General features: G+C 50.3%; 1 protein-coding gene across 3 annotated transcripts; it reads left to right on the top strand.

The window, feature by feature from the left end:
- The first annotated feature begins 24 nt into the window (after positions 1-24).
- KLHL40 (kelch like family member 40) lies at positions 25-19,717 on the top strand. 3 transcript variants are annotated; one of them, XM_070575753.1, is made up of 8 exons: positions 25-151; positions 873-981; positions 12,783-14,036; positions 15,354-15,514; positions 15,793-15,900; positions 16,026-16,211; positions 18,090-18,236; positions 19,161-19,717. In XM_070575753.1, exons 3-8 carry the CDS (start codon positions 12,882-12,884, stop codon positions 19,270-19,272), a joined length of 1,869 nt encoding a protein of 622 aa, XP_070431854.1. In that variant the 5' UTR covers positions 25-151; positions 873-981; positions 12,783-12,881; the 3' UTR covers positions 19,273-19,717. The 3 variants fall into 3 exon arrangements, with proteins under 3 accessions (XP_070431854.1, XP_070431856.1, XP_008530955.1); XM_070575755.1 differs by lacking the exons at positions 25-151; positions 873-981 and adding an exon at positions 11,106-11,181; XM_008532733.2 differs by lacking the exons at positions 25-151; positions 873-981 and having other exon boundaries at positions 12,592-14,036.
- The last annotated feature ends 89 nt before the right edge of the window (positions 19,718-19,806 follow it).

Raw genomic sequence — 19,806 nt, 5'->3', positions numbered from 1 at the left:
GGCAGGCAGGGGAGGTCTGAAGGAGCCAGATATCAGAGATGCTGACTGAGCACCTGAGAGGGCAAAAGCTCAGATGGAAGACAGGTAGCGGCCTCCAAGGAGGGAGCAGGTGGCTCGCCCTGGAACCTCTGAGAATTATCTCACTGTGCAGGTAACATATGGTGCACTGGTTCTGTGCTGGTGGAACTCTAGGCCCTGGGGATATATGGTGGACGAGGCCCCTGTGTTTGTGGCACTTAGCCCTAGGTACATGGGGAGGGGTCTGAGTGGGAGAGGAGGCTGGTGGGGGGATTTGTTAACCAGCCAGAGAGGAGGTGCAGGTTCCTAGGATGTGGACACCTGCACTGACACCTCACGTCCTGGAGTATGGGTCAGAGCGGCACCCGCCTCCTGGAGAAAGCTGGGTTTCCTTCCTTCTGACGCACAGGAGGGGCCAGTGAGATGAGCAGGTGATGCCCCGTTGGTTTGGTGGTGCCCTTGGGCTTACCCCCTTACCCACACAGTCCCACTTGTTAGACAAGAACAGGGGCTCACTCAGGTGACCCTAAAATAAGGGCTGGCTGACAGACCTGAGGGCCTGGCTGCTCCCCTGGTCTCTTGTGGGAATTCTGCTTCTCTGTTTCTGCTCTCTTCCCTTTTGGTACCCATCTGTTTGCGTGACACCTCTCTACACATCCTTTTCCTTCAGCCCCACCCCACCTCCCTCAGTCTCGAAGCATTTCCAACTTCACACCCAGACAGTCTTGGGCACGTGTCATGCTAGGCTGTGAGGCAGAGGGCACTGGGTGGCTGTGGGCCCTGGGTGGTGGGCACCATGGTTGGCATCTCTGGAACACTCACTCTCCCCAATTTTGCCCTTTGGGACCAAACAGCACACTGACACCTTACGTCCTGGAGTATGGGTCAGAGCGGCACCCGCCTCCTGGAGAAAGCTGGGCTTCCTTCCTTCTGACGCACAGGAGGGGCCAGTGAGATGAGCAGGTGATGCCCCGTTGGTTTGGTGGTGCCCTTGGGCTTACCCCCTGATTATGTGACTTTCTAGAGCTGTGACTGGTGAATAAGTCAGGAGAGGCTGTGTTCCACTGTAGTAACAAACAAGCACAAACCTCAGTAGCTCAACACCCAGTAGGTCTGTGCAAAGCTCCAGGGCAGCCATTCTCCATGTGTGGCTCACCATTACAGGCTGCTCTGACCTTCTGGCATCTCTATATTGACAAAGATTCTCTCATTGACCCAGCAGGTTTGGACAGCCTTTTTCTGATTGTGAGTCTCATCAGCCCAAAGTAGAAAACATAACTTGCTTTCCCAGCCTCCCTTACAGCCAGGGAATAAACAGGTGACCCAGATCTGCCAATTAGACACACCCATGCAAGGCTGGTTCAGAGGCGAGGAAAGCAAGGAAGCAGGCGCTACGTAGACTCCAGTACTTTATGAAGGTGGCAGAGGGGGGTGATTAGCTTTAGGGGGCAGTAGAGACAGAGCTTCTAGTATGCAGCCGTCAGCATCATTAGTTCCCATCTGGGGCAGCAGCCATACCTCCCCTGGGGCAAGTCCTACAGGATGGTTTGGGTTTGTTCCCAAGTGAATAAGCCCAGAGCCTGAGTCCCTGGGTTTCCTGGAGATTTAATTAACACCTTTTCATTAATTGTTTTCTGCTTAAATTAGCTAGAGGGGGCTCTGTTGTTTGCAACAATAGCCGTGGTTCTCCATCCACTGCCAGGCTCTCCTGCTGCGTACCCAACTCTGCTGAGTGGAGGGGACACAGAGGAGTCGAACGTGGGAAGTGGCATCATTCAGTAGCTTCGGAATCAGACAGACTTGGGTTCAAATCCTAGTTCTAACACTTTCTGGCCACGTACAAGCTGCTTTACTTCTCCAAGCCTAACAAGTTAACTCTGAGTTAACAATCTATCCCTTCACTGCCCAAAGCAACATGCACCTTCTTCCATTCAACAAGAACAACAAAATGCTCTCGACAGTCGCCCTCATCCACATAAAAGTGTGTTGTCCTCTTCCTAGAGGGGCCGACCTCATTTCTCCTTACTGACTGCGTCTAGCCCCAAATCAGGATCTGCAGTGATAGCCACTCTCTTCCTGTTCGGTTGTGATCCCGTTTTGGTGTTCAGACACATAAAGACTGTATTGTAAATGTAACCGACATCAACCGGACGCTTTACAAAATAGAAGGGGAATCGGGGGTGGAGGAAACTAGTTAGAATTTATGTATGTATCTTACCCAGCAAGGAAGAAGACAGGAAGATGCTCCCATCCCTGTTCAGCCACCAGTCATGAGGTCAAGATGGTGCTGATGACTTCTTCCTGCTCTCCCCTTTGACAGTCCCCTGCCCTCAGCCAGCACCCCAGAAGGTCATGGGAACTCTCCTGGAGGGTGCCTCACGTCTGCAGTCTTGAAAGATAGGAGCGCCTGATGGTCCTATGGTATGGGGTTGCTCTTGCTGCCCACTTCTTTTTTCAATATTTTTATTGAGGTGGAATTTACATGACATAAAATTAACCATTTCAAAGTGAACATTAATGACATTAAACATTAAAGTGAACTTTAGTGACCTTTGGTGCATTTGCAAAGTTGTATAACGCCACCTCTATCTAGTTCCAAAACATTTTCATCACCCCAAAAGGAAACCTCATAACCGTTAAGCAGTGGCTCCCCATTCCCCCTCCTGCTGGCCCCTGGCAACCATGGATCTGTGTTCTGTCTCTACGGATTTACCTGTTCTGGATATTTCGTATCAATGGAATCACACAATATGTGGCCTTTTGTGTCTGGCTTCTCTCTCATTGCATAATGTTTTCGAGGTTCATCCACTTTGTAGCAAGTATCATTATTTCAGTCCTTTTTATGGCTGAATAATATATTCTATAGTCTTTTATCTCTCAATTTGGGGCAACAGGAATCACCCAAGAGGATCCCTGGGTTGGTGTGGGAGTTTTCTCATCCTTTGAGCTGGATACTTGCTGAGCCCTTTCAATCTGGGAGACACTCTTGAATTACAGCTTTAAACAGTTCCTTCCCTAAGTTTTTCTCTGTTTTCTCTTAAGCAACTCTCCCTTAAGTTTATTTAGATATTGGACTTCTGGGCTGGCTCTCTAATTCTCTTAGCTAATCTCTCATATTCTTCATCGTTTTTTGTTCTACTTTCTGGGAGATTTCTTCAAATTTATCTTCCAACTCTTCTATCAAATATTAGAATCTGCCTTTATACTTTTTAACTTCCAAAAGCTCTTCTTTGTTCTCTGGAAGTTGCTTTTTCATAGTACTTATTTTTTTATAATGTAAGTATCTTATCTTTCTGATGATATTATTAATACCAATGTTTGAATTTTTTCTGCTTCCTGCTCTTTTTGTTGGTTGGTTTGTTTCCTCTGGTTTCCTTTTATTTTTTCTTCTGTATTTTATGTTAGAGACTTTCCTTAAATGTTGGGTAATCTTTGATCTTTTTTAATTGAAAACTCTATTGAGATAATTATAGATTCACATGCAGTTGTAAGAAATAACACAGAGAGATCTCCTGTACATTTTGCCCAGTTTCCCCCAATGGTAACATTTTGCAAAACTACTACAATACCACAACCCGGATATCGACATTGACACAATCCATCAATCTTATCCAGATTTCCCCAATTTTGCTTGTCCTAATTTGTGTGTGTATTTAGTTCTATAGAATTTTAGCACATGTGTAGATTTATGTATACACCGTCAAGACACAACTGTTTCATCCTCACAAGGATTCCTCTCTTGCCCTTTTATAACTATACACAACTCTGCCCCCCACCACCCACTCTGTCCCTATAACCACTGTCAGCCACCAACCTGTTCTCCATTTATAAAATGCTGTCATTTCACAATGTTATATAAATGGAAACATATGGAGTGGGATCTTTGGGGACTGACTTTTTTCACTCAGCCTAATTCCCCAGAGCTTGATCCAAGTTCCTGTGTGTGTGTGTTAACAGTTCATTCTTTTTCATTGCTGAGCAGTGTTCCATGGTTTGTCTGTACTGCATTCATCCATGGAAGGAGAAGAAGGCTGTTTCCAGTTTTTCATTAGTATAAATACAGCTTCTATAAACATTCATGTACAGGTTTTGTATGAACATAAATTTTTAACTCCTTGGGGGTAAATGCCCAAGAAGGCAACTGCTGAATTGTGTAACAGTCGTGTGTTTAGTTATATAAGAAACCACCAAAGTGTTTTCTACAGAGCCTGTATCATTTCATATTTCCACTAGCGATGGATGAGTGATCCAGTTTCTCTGCACCCTCACTAGCATTTTGGTGTTGTCACTATTTTTCATTTTAGCTACTCTGGTAGGTGTGTAGTAATATCTCATTGTGGTTTTAATTTGTAGCTCCCCGATGACTAATAACCTCCCTTTTCAGGAGGTTATTTGCATTTGTATGTCATCTTTGATGAAATATCAGTTCAGGTCTTTTACCTATTTTCTAATTGGAATGTTTCGTGTTTTTCTGTTGAGTTTTTAGACTTATTTGTGTGTCTAGATATTGCCAATATCTTCTCCCAGTCTGCAGCTGGTCTTGTGTTCTCTTCACACGGGCTTTTGCATGTGAAGATCAAAGTTTTTTATTTTGATGAGGACTAATTTATCAAAATTTCCTTTTATGTATTATGCTTTTGGTGTTGAGTCAAAGAATTCTTTCCTTAGCCCTAAATTCCAAAGATATTCTCCTGGGTATTTTTCTCCTAAAAGTTTTATAGTTTTGTTTTACATTTTTTAAAAAGATGCTCATTTACTTTATTCTCTAAGAGTCAAGTCCAGTCATGGGACTGTCAAGGCTCTGTGTGTGTGTGCTTTTTAAAAATTGTGGTAAAATACACATAACATAAAAGTTGCCATCGTAACCGTGTTTAAGTGCACAGTTCAGTGGCATCAAGTGCATTCACATTGTTGTGCAGCCATCACCACCCGCCATCCATAGAACTCTTTTCATCTTGCAAAACTGAAACTCTGTACCCATTCAACAATAACTCCCCACTCCTCTTTGCCCCTTTGCCCACCAGTCTACTTTCTATCTCTATGAATTTGACTATTCTAGGTACCTCATCTAAGTGCAATCATACAATATTTGTCCTTTTGTGACTGGCTTATTTCACTTAACACAATGTCTTCAAGCTTCATCTATATTGTAGCATACGTCAGAATTTCCTTCCTTTTAAAGGCTGAATAATATTCTATTGTATGCATATATATGTATATTCCACATTTTATTTATCCATTCATCTGTCGATGGACATCTGGGTTGCTTCTACCTTTTGGCTGTTGTAAATGAAGTTGCTGTGAACATGGGTGTACAAATATCTCTTTGAGACTCTGCTTTCAATTCCTTTGGGTATAAATCAGAAGTGGATTACTGGATCACATGATAACTCTATTTTTAATTTTTTGATGAACTGTCATACTGTTTTTTCTTAGTGTCTGCACCATTTTACATTCCCATCAACAGTGCATGGGGATTCCAATTTCCCCGCATCCTTGCCAACACCTGTTATTTTCTGGTTTTTTGATAGTAGCCATTCATTTGATAGTAGAGGTGGTATCTTGTGGTTTTGGTTTGCATTACCCTAAAGATCAGTGATGTTGAGCATCTTTTCACGTGCTTATTGGCCATTTGTATATTTTCTTTGGAAAAATGTCTGTTCAAGTCCTATGCCCATTTTTTAACTGGGTTGTTTGGTATTTTGTTGTTGTTGAATTTTAGGAGTTCTTTATATAATTTGGATACTAACCCCTTATCAGATATATGATTTGCAAATATTTTCTTCTATTCCATGGGTTGCCCTTTTTGTCAATTATGTCCTTTTATGTACATAGGTTTTAAATTTTGATGTATTCCAATCTATCTATTTTTTCTTTTGTTACCTATGCTTTTGGTGTCATATCCTAAAATGGTATTAAGTTTTAAATTTCAGTTTCTACATGCTCACTGTCAGTAGATGGAGATGCAGTTGATTTTCGTGTATTGATCTTATACCCTCCAACTTGCCGAGCTCATTTATTAGTTCCTGGAGGTTTTTTGTAGATTCCCTGGGATTATTTCCCGTTCATTCCTGAAAGATAGTTTCATCAGATACAGAATTTGCCACTGACAGTCCTTTCGACTCTTGAAAAATGTTGTACCACTACATTTTGGCCTCTGTGGCTTCTGATGAGAAACCCACCATCATTTTATTTGGTGTTCCCCTGTAGGTAATGTATTGTTTCTCTCTGGCTGCTTTCAAGACCTTTTTCTGTGTCTTTTGTTTTTAGAAGTTTGATTATGATGTGCTTTGGATGGATTTCTTTGGGTTTATCCTGTTTGGGATTTACTCAGCTTCTTGAATTTTCAGGTTTGTGTCTTTCACCAAATTTTGAGGGTTTTCAGCCATTATTACTTCAGTCACTCTTTCAGCCCCACTTTCTTTCTCATCTCCTCTGGGACTGTAAAGATACAAATGCTGGATCTTTTATTATTGTCTCATGGACCCAAGATGCCATTCATTTTTTTTTCACTCTACTATCTCTCTGTTAGTCAGATGGGGTATATTCTATTAATCTGTCCTCAAGTACACTGATTTTATCCTCTGCCATCTCCCTTCTCCTACTGAGGCCATCCAGCAAGCTTTTATTTCTCTTATTGTATTTTTTAGTTCTATAATTTCCATTTGGTTCTTCTGTATAACTTCTATTTCTTTGTTGAGATTTTCTATTTTTAAAAGTTGTTTCAAGAGAGTTGGTAAGTGATGGCTGAAGCATTTTTATGATGGCTGCTTTAGAATCCTTACCAGATAATTCCAACATCTGATTGATTTCATTGTTGGCATCAGTTAATTCTTTCTACATTCAAGTTGTGATTTTTCTGGTTATTATTATGATGGGTGATTTTTTTTTTTTATTGTATCCTGGATATTTTGGCTATTATGTTAGAAGACTCTGGGTTCTACTTGGTTCTTTTTCTGTAACAGGCAGTTGCCCTGTTTAGGTTTAGCACACAGGTGCTGGCTTACTTTTGTGGGCTGAGGTTCCAATGACAATTTAATTTTCAGAGGCTTTGCTCTGAGGTGTTGTTTTTCATCTGGTTGGTTTTTCTGGTGCTGCTGGGGCTCCCACCTGTTTCTGCTGCTGCTGCTGCCTGAGAGAGCAGAGAGGTTACCCAAGCCAGGCTGCCCAGTGTCTCTCGGCAGGGGAGGAGGGTCTCAGGCCAGTGCTTCCCCCAGCTGCTTGTTGTTAGTGGGCTCCTGATTAATCCCCCTTGCTTGTAGTGCTGGGTTCGCCTGGTGCTGTAGGAGGGACTCTCGTTCAGTTTGCAAGAGGAATGAGCCTACTTGAGCTATCTTCTGTTGCTATGTTGGGGTTGGGAAACACCAGGCCTGGGGCTTCTTTGGTTGGGTGGGCGTGTGTAAGACACCCTGCTGCTGAGTTGTTCATTCATTCTTAGAATCCCAAACCAACTCGTCATTCCTTTACCACCTTGCAGAGATATGCTTTGATTGTCTCTTGCATTATTTCCATGGTTTATAGTTTTACTTAACAGGGAGGAACAGGGAGAAACAAGTCCCATGTTGACTAGACCAGAAATCATCTATTCAATCATTTTTTAAAAGTGGAGCACCAAAAAGCCCATTGGAAACTCAGCATGCATGAAGGGACTTGTTAATTGCAGGGCTTTACTGGACAATGATCTGACCGGGTTATTTCTTTGAGGTCCCTCTTTTTTTCTCCTGGGCTGTCAGATGCCCCAATTTCAATTCCCAGTTTGGAGGGCACAGGTGGTCTTCCAGCCTTCTGGGAGCTGAGTAGGAGCAGGGGCTCTCTATCTCTCCATTTAGGATATGGACTTGATCTTAATCCCCCAGTTTTCACATGCTACTGCCACCTTCAGCTCTGCCGGCTGTCCCTCCATCAAGGGTCCTCTGCTTTATCTTCAGAAACTAAGCCTTAGGCTTCCACCCAGATGGGCCTGGTGTTCTTTGTGTCTAACTGCTTTTTAAAGAATCTTACAACCAATCCTCCAAATTTCAGCCTTCCCTTGTAGCTTCAAAGGTATCTTTGGTGGTTCCAATTCTGGATCTTTCCTGGGGATTCGGAGGGATATAAGAGTTGTATCTGGGTTTCCCGTTGCTGACTTAGGGTTTAGCTTTCTCAAGTTATGTCCCTGTGGAGTAATGTTGTATGCTATGTCTCTTCGAGATGTTTTTTGCTTTTGATCCCTCTACTTTAATTGTAGTGAGGTTTCAGGGGGAAGTAAAGTACATGTGTGCATTTAATCTGCCATTGTTACCTGGAAGGCTTGCCTCACTTCTCTTGCTATAAAATGAGATCTTGGGTCAGAAGCAGTGTTGAGTAGGGTTCCATGAACATGAACATGGCATTAAGTCCATGGGTGGAGGGGTTAGCAGAAATGTGGCAGGCCGGGGAGGTGAATGCAGGTTCAGAATGCTTATCAGTAGGACTTTAGTAGGGTACCCATCTATTTCAATCTTAGGAAATTCACAATCCATTAGCACCCCCAGAGATCCCGTACATCAGACCATCTGATTGCCACCCACTCCAGTCCTGCTGCCTGTTACAGTAACCACGCCCATCTTGCCTTTGGCACTTATGAGCCATGGCTTGGCCTCTGCCACCTCTCAGATCCCATCATCCTTCCTGGAATCAGGGAGGAGGTTTCAAAGGGAGCGGCTCCCACTCACATCCTTGGCCACCATGGCACATGTCAAAGTTGCCAGCACTCCTCACCAACACATTCTTCCATGTGAGGTGACAGTGTCCTCTAAGCCCTCTCAGCAAACAAAGGTGAGGCTGATGACAGTGACACACAAAGTAAACCCACTCCAACATTCCTACTGCCCTAAGTCTTTGGATTCCTTCCTCTATGTTAAATGAAGGCGTTTCTGTCATCTCGACTTCTTGCAGCACAGGCCACCTTTAATACAGAAGTCAGTCAGGAAGCAAGCCGACCATCAGAAACACTCTCAGCTGCTCAAGCCCACCCTCACGCACCTGTGGTGTGGAGCAGTCCTGGAATGAATTTCCCTGTCACACAGTCTTCTTAGCAGCAGACCACAGAATCCTCATGGGCTGGTTTGGAATTAGACAGATCATGGGATCTCCAGGAGAGCCCAAGAGTCAGGGTCGTGGGCCACACAGCCTGGACAAGGCCCAAACCACAGCCAGTGGGGACAGATCCTGCAGCTCGTACAGTGGACAGTGGGGAGTGGACTCCAGACGTTCTAACGGTGCTTTCTGTCAGCCATATTCACCAAAACATGGATTCTGCGTGCTCCTGCTTCCTCTTCTGAATTGAAATTTGGGAGGGGTGCATGTTGACGGGTGAAACGCAGTCACATGTCTGCGTCCCCAGGGAAGCTGGGAAAATAAGTTCTGATTTCTATCTCAGAGAAGCATTACTGATCTGGAAACTGCCCCGAACATAGAAAGACTAATTAGGAGATGTGGGGAGGCCACCAGGTGTGCCACAAATGTCTGCCATGTATGGACAGAGAGCATAGCTACTCAAGCAAATGATCAACAGCCGATTGACAGCCTGGAACCTACATCTGGGTGGGGCCTGCTCATGTGAGGAGGGTTGCAGACTTTGTTGTGTTTCTTGGCACATTTGAAAGGGGTGTTCTCTGACCTTGGCAAAATCAGTGTAAGTTTTCTCAAAAATTTCACTTGTCATTTCTCTTAAATAACCCCTGTGATGTGCTAAGATTCCTGATGAAGGCAGAACATGAGTAGACAACCTGGATGAAGCTCAAAATAATTATCTGAGTGAATGAAGTCAGGCCAAAAAGATGAGAACATACTGTATGATTCCACTCATATAAAACTTTAGAAAATGCAAATGAATTACAGCGACAGAAAGCAGATTAGTGATGGTTTAGGCTGGGGGAAGACATGAGGGAGGGACTTAAAATCAGCACAAGGAAACTTTTGGGGGTGACGGACACATTCTCTATCTTGATTGTGGTGGTGGTTTCCTGGGTGTGTATACATACATCAAAACATCAAATTGTACACTTTAAACATGTACAGCTTATTGTATGTCATTAATGCCTCAACAAAGCTGTTTTAAAAAAACATGATAAGGCTGATCCCTATTTGCTGGCTATCTAAATTTCAGTTTCTGTAAAATGGGGAAAATAATAGCTACCTCATAACCTTGGTGTGAAGATTAAATGAGTAAAAGTTAAAAGGATAAAGTGAGATGACAAATTCCCTTTGATTCAACTAAAAGCCACTGAGTCCTGCTTTTCCCCCTCTCTCCTACACCTACATCCAATCCCTGGGCACCACCCTGGATGATTCACAGGGATGGGGCGGGGGCGCAGAGATGACACAGGATTGACATGACTTGATAGTTGTTGAATGGGGTGATGGGTACATGGGAGGTCAGTATATTATTCTCTCTACTTCTATATATGTTTGCATTTTTCATGATTATAATTAAAAAATAAGTAGTGACTCCCCATTTCACTGAGGAGAAAAACCGAACTCCATATGCTGGCCCCCATGGCCCTACATGATTCCCCCATCCTTACCTCTCTGCTCTATCTCCTCCTACTCACCTCCTCGTTCACTGATCCAGCCCCGCTGGCCTCCTGGCTGTTCTGGAACATGCCAGGCACTCTCCTGCCTCAGGGCCTTTGCTCAGGCAGTGCCCTTGCCTGGGATCCTCCTCTCCCATGAATTGTACCTGCTCAGATGGAGTCCTTTCACTGATTCCATCCTGACTGTCCCATTTAAAACTGTTACCACCTCCACCTGTCACTTCCCATACCCCCTTCCCTGCCACTTGTCACCACAGCAGTTACCATCATCTGACATCCCGTATCACTATTTACTGTTGCTCCCTTCCCCCCACATGTCAGCTCCATTAAGACCAGAATTCTTGTCTAATGTGTTCACTGCTGAACCCTCAGCACTGACAGCAGTGCACAGTAGATTCTTGATGAATGAATGAGCCGCATATAAATTATTCTCGTGGAATGCCTGGTCGGGAGTGAGCACTAGGGGATTCATCATAATCTAAAAATACATCACTGAGTCATTTGATAAATATAAGTTAATTGTTCAGTGAGGACCTTCTGTCCTGGTCATTGGAAAAGGAGACGACGATAACCGGACATTTTTTGCTAGTTTGTGGGAAGCGTCAAGGTAGGAAGGGATCCCCACAGTCTTTGGAGGAGCACAGATCTGCTTTGAATCTGGGCTCGGCCACTTGCCAGCTGTGTGACTTGGCCAAGTTTCTGAGCCTCTCAGAGCTTGGTCTCCTCAGTGAAGGGGCTTGTTGGAAATGCCCTGCAGTGCAGGGCTGGGTTGGAAGCCCACCCTTGCCCTCCTTGTCTGTTCCAAAAGACGGGCAGGACCATCTCCTTGGCCTTCTCGGGTGCTGTGCTCTCTGGGACCTGCTGATGGGGTGAACAAGCATTGATCAAATGCACTGCTCAGGAAGGACAGCCAGGGACATTGCTGAGATCACGCAAGGGGAGGTGACTCAGTCCTGGCCCAGCCTGAGGTCCCCTCTCCAATCCCCCGACCCCCTAACCCTGAGGTTATAAGCAAGTGACTCAGAGGAATGATGGGAGAACGCCCCATAACAGTTCACACCAGTGTCCTGGGTGCTAAATTTAACCCACAGCTGCAGCCTCTGGCACTTTGGAAACAAGCTGATCTTGGTGGCTGAGGCTGATGTGTGCGTGGAGTGGGGGGAGGGTGCTCAGGAGTCGAGAGCAGGGTGGGCATCAGGACTGGCTGTCCTGGGCCTCTACCCTGACCCCTTAGATGTTAGACAGTGTGCAGGGGCCCCAAGGCCAGGCAGGCTCAGGTCAATCCTAGTATGGACCAAGAACAATGATCACAGACAGCTAAGTCCTGGAATATTAAACTCAGAGTGTTAATTTTTGAACACTAGAATCCAGAATGTCACTCCCCCAGAATGTTAAAACCCTGGGGCTTTAAAGACCTAGAATAGTCAAATCCTAGGAAATTAATTTCCTAGCGTGTCTGACTCCTCACCATGTTAAAACCCTGTGACAGCGTACTCCCAGGAATGCAGACCCCCAGTGCTTCCGAACCTCAGCAGAACTGACCTGAGGCCCTCGGAGTCTAACTCCTCCACTCCTCATTGTGTAGGAAGGGAAAGTGAGGCTCCACAGAGAGATCTGACCTGCCCAAAGCCCCACAGGAAAGGGGCGGTCTTGTTTACCTAAGGTGCTTTCTTACAGAGTCCAAGGAGGGTCTCAGAGCTCGGATAGAAAGGGGGGAAGTTCTTCCCATTTTAAAGATGGGGTAACAAGGTCCCCAGTGAGTGAATGCCAGGCTCAAGTTCACTGAGCAGGAAACCCTAGCACACTGTATCCAGGGAGGGCTGGACTGAGAATATACCCCAGGGAGGAAGATCCAGGCACCCAGACAGAAAGGCCCAGAAGTCATGAAGGAGGGGAGACCGGGAAGAGGGGCTCCAATGCATCCCCCACCCTGGACTGAGGGGCAGAGCTTGGGTCGTCCCCTCCCCTGAGGGGCATTGCCCAACTAAGGAATGCAGTCAAGGCCTCACTGTGCTCCATTTAGAAATGAGGCAGAGGTGGCCCTCATCTTTCCGGGACGGCCCAGACACCCCACCCCGTCCCATGAACCTCCAGGGGCTGAGTTAAGGCTGCTCTGGGACGGGGGCCTCTACCCAGCTGTCCCCTCTGCGTCATGTGCAGGAGGCCAGGCAGCTCGCCTTACAGGGCCCGGTCCTCCTCTATATATAGCCCCGTGAAGACAGCTGCGCAGACAGCAACCCAACAGCAAAGCAGAAGAGGACCGAGAGGAGGCCCCTGGCACCGTCGCTGCACCCTAGGCCACCCGCCATGGCGCTGGGCTTGGAGCAGGCAGAGGAGCAGCGCCTGTACCAGCAGACGCTCCTGCAGGACGGGCTCAAGGACATGCTGGACCACGGCAAGTTCCTCGACTGTGTGGTGCGGGTAGGTGAGCGCGAGTTCCCGTGCCACCGCCTGGTGCTGGCCGCCTGCAGCCCCTACTTCCGGGCGCGCTTCCTGGCCGAGCCAGAGCGCGCAGGCGAGCTGCGCCTGGAGGAGGTGTCCCCGGACGTGGTGGCCCAGGTGCTGCACTACCTGTACACGTCGGAGATCGCGCTGGACGAGGCGAGCGTGCAGGATCTGTTCGCCGCGGCGCACCGCTTCCAGATCCCGTCTATCTTCACCATCTGCGTGTCCTTCCTGCAGAAGCGCCTGTGTCTCTCCAACTGCCTGGCTGTCTTCCGCCTCGGCCTCCTGCTCGACTGCGCGCGCCTAGCGGTGGCCGCCCGTGACTTCATCTGCGCGCGCTTCTCGCTCGTGGCGCGCGACGCAGACTTCCTCGGGCTCTCGGCCGACGAGCTCATCGCCATCATCTCCAGCGACGGTCTCAACGTGGAGAAGGAAGAGGCCGTGTTCGAGGCGGTGATGCGGTGGGCGAGCAGCGGCGACGCGGAGGCGCAGGCCGAGCGCCAGCGCGCACTGCCCACCGTCTTCGAGAGCGTGCGCTTCCGTCTGTTGCCGCGTGCCTTCCTGGAGAGCCGCGTGGAGCGCCACCCTCTCGTGCGCGCCCAGCCCGAGCTGCTGCGCAAGGTGCAGATGGTGAAGGACGCACACGAGGGCCGCCTCACCGTGCTGCGCAAGAAGAAGAAGGGAAAGGAGGCAGCCGGGGCCAAGGCGGCTGACAAGGGTACAGCTGATGCCAAGGCAGAGGAGGACGAGGAGGAGGCCGAGCGTGTGCTACCAGGGATCCTCAATGACACTCTGCGCTTTGGCATGTTCCTGCAGGACCTCATCTTCATGATCAGTGAGGAGGGGGCCGTGGCCTATGATCCGGCAGCCAATGAGTGCTACTGTGCTTCCCTCTCCACACAGATCCCTAAGAACCACGTCAGCCTGGTGACTAAGGAAAACCAGGTCTTCGTGGCAGGGGGCCTCTTCTACAACGAGGACAACAAAGAGGACCCCATGAGTGCTTACTTCTTGCAGGTGCTTGGCCAGCCCTGGGAGGGGGCAGCCAGTGCTGAGTTCCGGGCCCTGGGGGGTAGCCTTGGGGCCCAGTGCTGTGTTTACTTGTTAAGGAAAGTCATTGGGTCTAGGGTGAGGTGTAGACCAGGGAAGCTGACTGATAGCCGCTTGCCTGAAGGTTGAAGAGAGTTATAGGCAGTGGATGCGCTGCATAACTTTGGTGTCTCTTCAGGGGGACGTTAGCCCCAGGATCGTCTGACCTGTTGGAGGCCCTAGCCCTGCACAGGGCTTGGGGTCAGGCACAGTGAGAAGGAGGAGCAAGCTCAGTGTAGGGGTCCTGGGCGAGGCCTTTGCATGAGGCCAGGAATGTGGAACAGAGTACCCCAAACAAAGGGACCACCCTGCCTAGTCTTCCCATTGTACAGATGAGGAAACTGAGGCCCAGTAGAGTAGGATGTCCAGTCCAAGTTGTAATGTGACTGTGGGAGGCAGAAATGGCTTCCTGGTGACTGGCTACGTAGGCTTGAGCCTTGCCAGTTGGGTGGAGTTTGGAGACATGAAGGGGAGGGTGTTGGTGTTTTTGGCTGGAGAATGGTGAGCAAGGGACAGAGACAGGAATGAGCTAGTGAGTGGTGAGGCCTGACCAGGTGTGAGAGGAGTGTGGGGCAGCTTGGTGCCAGGGTTAAGCTGGGGTGGGGGGGGCGGGGGTACAGCTCCACCAGTTACCAGCCAGGGCACATCGTGGGCACACTGTTTATTCTCTCTGGGCCTCCATTTGTAAACGGGAACATTATTCTTCCTGCTTGATAAGGTTGTTTGAAGGTTAAATGATGGTTATAGTGTTCCTCAGCGCAGTGTTCAGCCCTCAGAAAACTTTCCAAGAGGATGAGCCACTAGTACCCTTATTATAAGACTGTGGAGGTGGACAGGGCCGCAGACTTACACCATCGATTTTAAGGGGTGAGTGGCAGGGCTGTATTTGGAAGTTTCCTGTGTGGTGGGATGAGGTGCAGGACAGAGGACAGCAGGCCTCAGTTCGGGAGTTGTATTGGGGCGGGACCAAGGCTGCAGCTGGACTTGCCTTTCAGACGCCCCTTCTCTGCTCTGAGCGCGGTGCACCATCACGGTGCTATAATGGTGGTCTCCGGGCACCTCCCTCCAGGGACCCTTGGCTGTCCTCAGCCTGGTGGGAGGAGGGGCATTGTCTCCCGGGACAATCTCCAGGCGGTGCTAGCCCTACCTGGAGGCCTGGACTCCTCTGTGACCCCGGCGGCCGGAGGGGTCTGGGCTGGGGCTGGGTTGTGGGGGGCAGTGGCTCATTGGACGCCCGGCCCGCAGTTTGACCACCTGGACTCGGAGTGGCTGGGGATGCCACCGCTGCCCTCGCCGCGCTGCCTCTTCGGCCTGGGCGAGGCTCTCAACGCCATCTACGTGGTCGGCGGCCGAGAGCTCAAGGACGGCGAGAGCAGCCTAGACTCGGTCCTCTGCTACGACCGGCAGTGAGCGCGGGCCGGGGGCGGGACCGGGAGCCTGGAGGCGGGACTGGGCCGGGACAGCCGGCGCCGAGAGAGCCAGAGGCCGCGGACTGCGGCCGAGGCGGGCGGGGTGGGGGAGGGGCGGTTGACAGGTGCGGTGGGAGCCAGGAACTGAGAGGTCTGGGGAGTCCGGTGATGTATCGGTGCACCTCGACTATGTGTTGGGTGGGTGGGTGAATGCAGACATAGAGACTGAGCACGCGCCCGAGACGGGCGCTTCGCTCTGCTGTCGTCCCTTCCAGGTCGTTCAAATGGGGCGAATCTGACCCGCTGCCTTATGCCGTGTATGGCCACGCGGTCCTCTCCCATATGGATCTTGTCTACGTCATTGGAGGCAAAGGCAGCGACAGGTGAGGCTCGGGCCTTGAGTGAGTGCAGCAGCAGGGTTGTAGGTTAGAGCGGGAGGGACTGGGCCAAGGGAGAGGTGGCTCTGCTCCAGCTTGCTCCCACTCATTCACTGCCCCCCACCCCACAGGAAGTGCCTGAATAAGATGTGCGTTTATGACCCTAAGAAGTTCGAGTGGAAGGAGCTGGCACCCATGCAGACTGCCCGCTCTCTCTTTGGGGCCACCATCCATGACGGTCGCATTTTTGTTGCTGCTGGGGTCACAGACACAGGGTTGACCAGTTCAGCCGAAGTGTACAGCATCGCAGACAACAAGTATGGCCACTTGCTTCCCTTCCTCCCTCCCTTCCCCAGGCAGGACAGCCAGGGACCAAGGGCCCCACCCTAATCACCTGCCTGTGTGGCTTTGGGCCTACTGTCAGCCCTCTGTGCCTGCCCTGTCAGGAACTGAAGCCCGTCTTGGTCTTGGCCTGGTCAAGGTCTCTGCTGTTGAGCTTGGACATCAGCACAGAAATAGCCCCTCTCTGATCAGCAGTGAGGTGGGCTTCCCCCACAAGGTGAGGCAAGGGTGTGGCCAGGCTGGTCTGCAGGAGAGAGCTCCCTGGAGTGGGGCAGGAGATGCCAGCTTCCTCATTCAGAGACTCATACCAGGCACTGGGCTGGTGCTAGGGATGCAGTGGTGAACAAGATAGAAGCTCCCTAACCGTGGGAGGTCAGGAAAGAGAACACTGAGCTAGTGGACCAGTTGAACTCAACCAGCAAAAGGGGTGGTGGGAGAAGGAGGCCCCAGGCAAAGGAAAGCTGGTTCCGAGGCAGTTAGGAGAAAAAAGACAGAGCCCACTGGAGGAAAGGGCATTGTTCAGGTTAGATGGAGTGTGGTGGGCGAAGGGAGGTGGCGTGGGGGTACTGGGGCTGAAGAAGCTGCCAGCAGGGTTGAGGGACTTTATCCTTAGGGCAATGAAATGCCTCTGACTGGTTTTAAGCTTCCATCTGTGTTTTACTAAGACACTTCATGACAGCTGATGTGGAGAACAGATTAGGGATTTCCTAGGAGGCAGGGATGCAGCTGCATAGCAAGAGGTGATGGTGGGGTGGAGATGAGGGTACAGCGGGGATGGGGCAGAGGGGATGCAGTGGAGAAAGACATGCCAGGGCTTCTCATGTGCACACAAATCTCCTGGGGATCATGTTAAAATGATGATTCTGGTTCTCAGGTCTGGGTAGGGACCTAAGAGTGTATTTCTAACAAACCCCCAGGTGATGCTGATGCGGCTGGTCCATTGTCCACAATTTGAGTAGCAAGAGTTTAGGAGATAAATAGGATTTGCCGATTGATTGGATGTTGGGGGTAAAAGGGAGAAGTGGATGCTTCTGAGTGAGGGTGGAGGGTCATTTTTTGGAGAACTATTGGAGTTGGATAGGAAAAGTGAGGGTCCAGTTAGGACATATGGATTTGAGGTGCCTGGGGGTATCCAGGAGGAGCCCACCATGGCAGAGAGAGGGCTGCACTGGAGGGAGAAGTCTGGGGGTCAACAGTACACAGAGGGACAAGCTCCTTCAGGAGAGAGGGTGTAAGTAGGAGAAGGCGAGCCCCAAGCCCTGAGGGTTGGTGGGAGCAGATGCATCATCCAGGAAGGAATCTGAGGAGGTGAGGCCAGGGAGGTGGGACGTGAAGAAAGTCACGTCAGCAGAGGTGTGTGCCGTGAGCCCTGGATTTCAAAGCTCTGCACACCTGGGAGCAGTTCTGGAGGGCGGGGTTGAAGGGCCAACTTCAAGAGCCGGGAGAGGGGAGTGAAGACACCTTGAGAGTAGTTAGGCTGTGAAGGAGAGCAGAGGGACGGGGCAGGAACACAAGGGGATGGGGATTCACCGGCATTGAGCTGGCAAGTGGGAATTAGTTCGGGAGCAAAGGAGGGACATGGGGGAGATCCATGGTGGATTTCATTGGGCAGCTTGGATGGAATGACAGGGGAAAATGGAGGGGAATGGGAGGGGCAAGAGAATGGGGAAGCAGAGACCAGTGGGCGTTCCTGAGAGGGTCAGGAAACAGTAGCCTGTGCCGAGAGCGTGGGTGCCTGGGGTTCGGACTTCCAGGGGGTGCAGCTGAAGCTGTGGGTGCTGAGGTGGGACAGTCACCGGGCTCACTGAGGCCCCCAGGTGAGGCACCTCCTCATGCCCCCTCCTCCCTGCTAGGTGGGCACCCTTTGAGGCCTTCCCCCAGGAGCGCAGCTCGCTCAGCCTGGTCAGCCTGGCGGGCACCCTCTATGCCATCGGCGGCTTTGCCACACTGGAGACTGAGTCTGGGGAGCTGGTTCCCACGGAGCTCAATGACATCTGGAGGTGAGCCCAACCCCAGGGAGGTGAGGGGGAATCATGAGTGAGGCTGATGGCCCCCAGCACTGTGGCCAGGCACTGAGGTGCCTGGTAAGCTCACCCAGGGGCAGAGCTGACCCAGGACTTCCAGGGAGTCCTGTGGGGCAGGGACGGCAGACATGCCTTGCTCAGCCCCCAGAGAGAGAACTGGAGGGCTCTCTCTGGTTTGGTTGGGAAAGTCTAGGTTTGCACATATGGCACCATGCCCCACTGTGGGGCATCAACATTGTCACAGTCAGGAGCTGACCCCAAGCTTAGGGCACAGACCTATGGAAACAGGTCCCAGGGAGTAGAGGGGGGCCTTGAAGAGGCAGCCAGGCCTTTCCTCTCCCCTCCCTCCTGGATGCCTGCTCTGGATGGGAGAGCTAGGCCAAGATTGAGAAGTAGCTGGAGCCCAGCTTCTCAGAGCCATTGCTTTCCATGGCTGTTCCTTCCTGGGGGTGGAGGGAAGAGGTTTCGGCCACCTGGGGCACCTTCAGAGCCTTCAGTTATCCACTCCACTGCAGGCAGCCTCAGAGAGCATGCCACAGGGAGAGTGGGAGTCCGGGGGACTTCTTGGAGTGCTGAGTACAGAAATTCTCAAGAGGAGGGGGTTTGGGAGATGTAGGCCTTCCTGGAGGGAGGTGGACTCCAAGGAGGGTGGGATTCCTTGAGAGGTGGCCCTTCCTGGAATGTGGGGTGGGTGTTCTTTGGGGGTGGGCCTTGTGGGAGGCCCACTTTCCCGGATCATGGGTATTCTCCAGGAGCAGACCTTCTCAGAGATGGGCCTGTGGCTGGGGGGTACGCCCCAAGGTGGGCGTATAGTACCCAGCCACCCCTCCCTGCTGGCTCCCACTCTGGCCTCTGCTGACCAAGCTCCTCATCCCTGTCCCCACTCCCTCCCACCCCCAGATATAATGAGGATGAGAAGAAGTGGGAGGGCGTCCTGCGGGAGATTGCCTACGCCGCTGGTGCCACCTTCCTACCTGTGCGGCTCAACGTGCTGCGTCTGACCAAGATGTGACCAGCCCTGGGAGCATGAACTAAGCACCTCTCCCATCCTGCAGCCCACACAGGCCTGGGCTTCTGGGGGCTCCAGGGAGGAGGCTGGGTGAGGCCAGAGCCCACCTGGATCCTGTCTGGTACCCAAGGGGCTGTTTCAGCCAGGAAAAGAAAACAACTGCCCAGTCCTAGCCTTTTGGGTAGAGATGAGAAACTTTAGGCCTCTCTGGTGTCTCCAGATCCCCTGGTCTTCTTGGTTCACGAGCCAGAACCACAGTAAGGTGTCCCAGGCCATGTTCTGGTCCAGCCCCAGCCTGGCTGTGTGTGCCAGTAAAGTTCCCACAGGACTCAGTATCCTCACCTGTCGGATGGGGAGTGTCCCCATCAAGAACACCCTGCAGCATGGATCAGTCTCCTTCTGTAAGAAGAATAAAATGCCTTCGGAGCAAGTGGCTCTGGGTCTGGAATCAGGTGCTCCAAGAGTCAGTGACCAGGTGGTTTAGAGATTTGGGGCTTCAATGCTCAGGTGTTGGGTTGCCAAGGTTGGTGGTCTCTG

The sequence above is a fragment of the Equus przewalskii genome, chromosome 15, assembly GCF_037783145.1.
Source record: "Equus przewalskii isolate Varuska chromosome 15, EquPr2, whole genome shotgun sequence".
Lineage (NCBI taxonomy): Eukaryota > Metazoa > Chordata > Mammalia > Perissodactyla > Equidae > Equus > Equus przewalskii.
Note: the sequence above shows the minus strand (reverse complement) of the source record. Positions and strands in the feature narration are given on the sequence as shown.

Coding starts and splice junctions, on each gene's coding strand:
- KLHL40 (XM_070575753.1), top strand. CDS start 12,882: ATGGCGCTGGGCTTGGAGCAGGCAGAGGAGCAGCGCCTGTACCAGCAG. Junction 14,037..15,353: donor TGAGTGCTTACTTCTTGCAG/GTGCTTGGCCAG, acceptor CCCGGCCCGCAG/TTTGACCACCTGGACTCGGA. Junction 16,212..18,089: donor TACAGCATCGCAGACAACAA/GTATGGCCACTT, acceptor CCTCCCTGCTAG/GTGGGCACCCTTTGAGGCCT.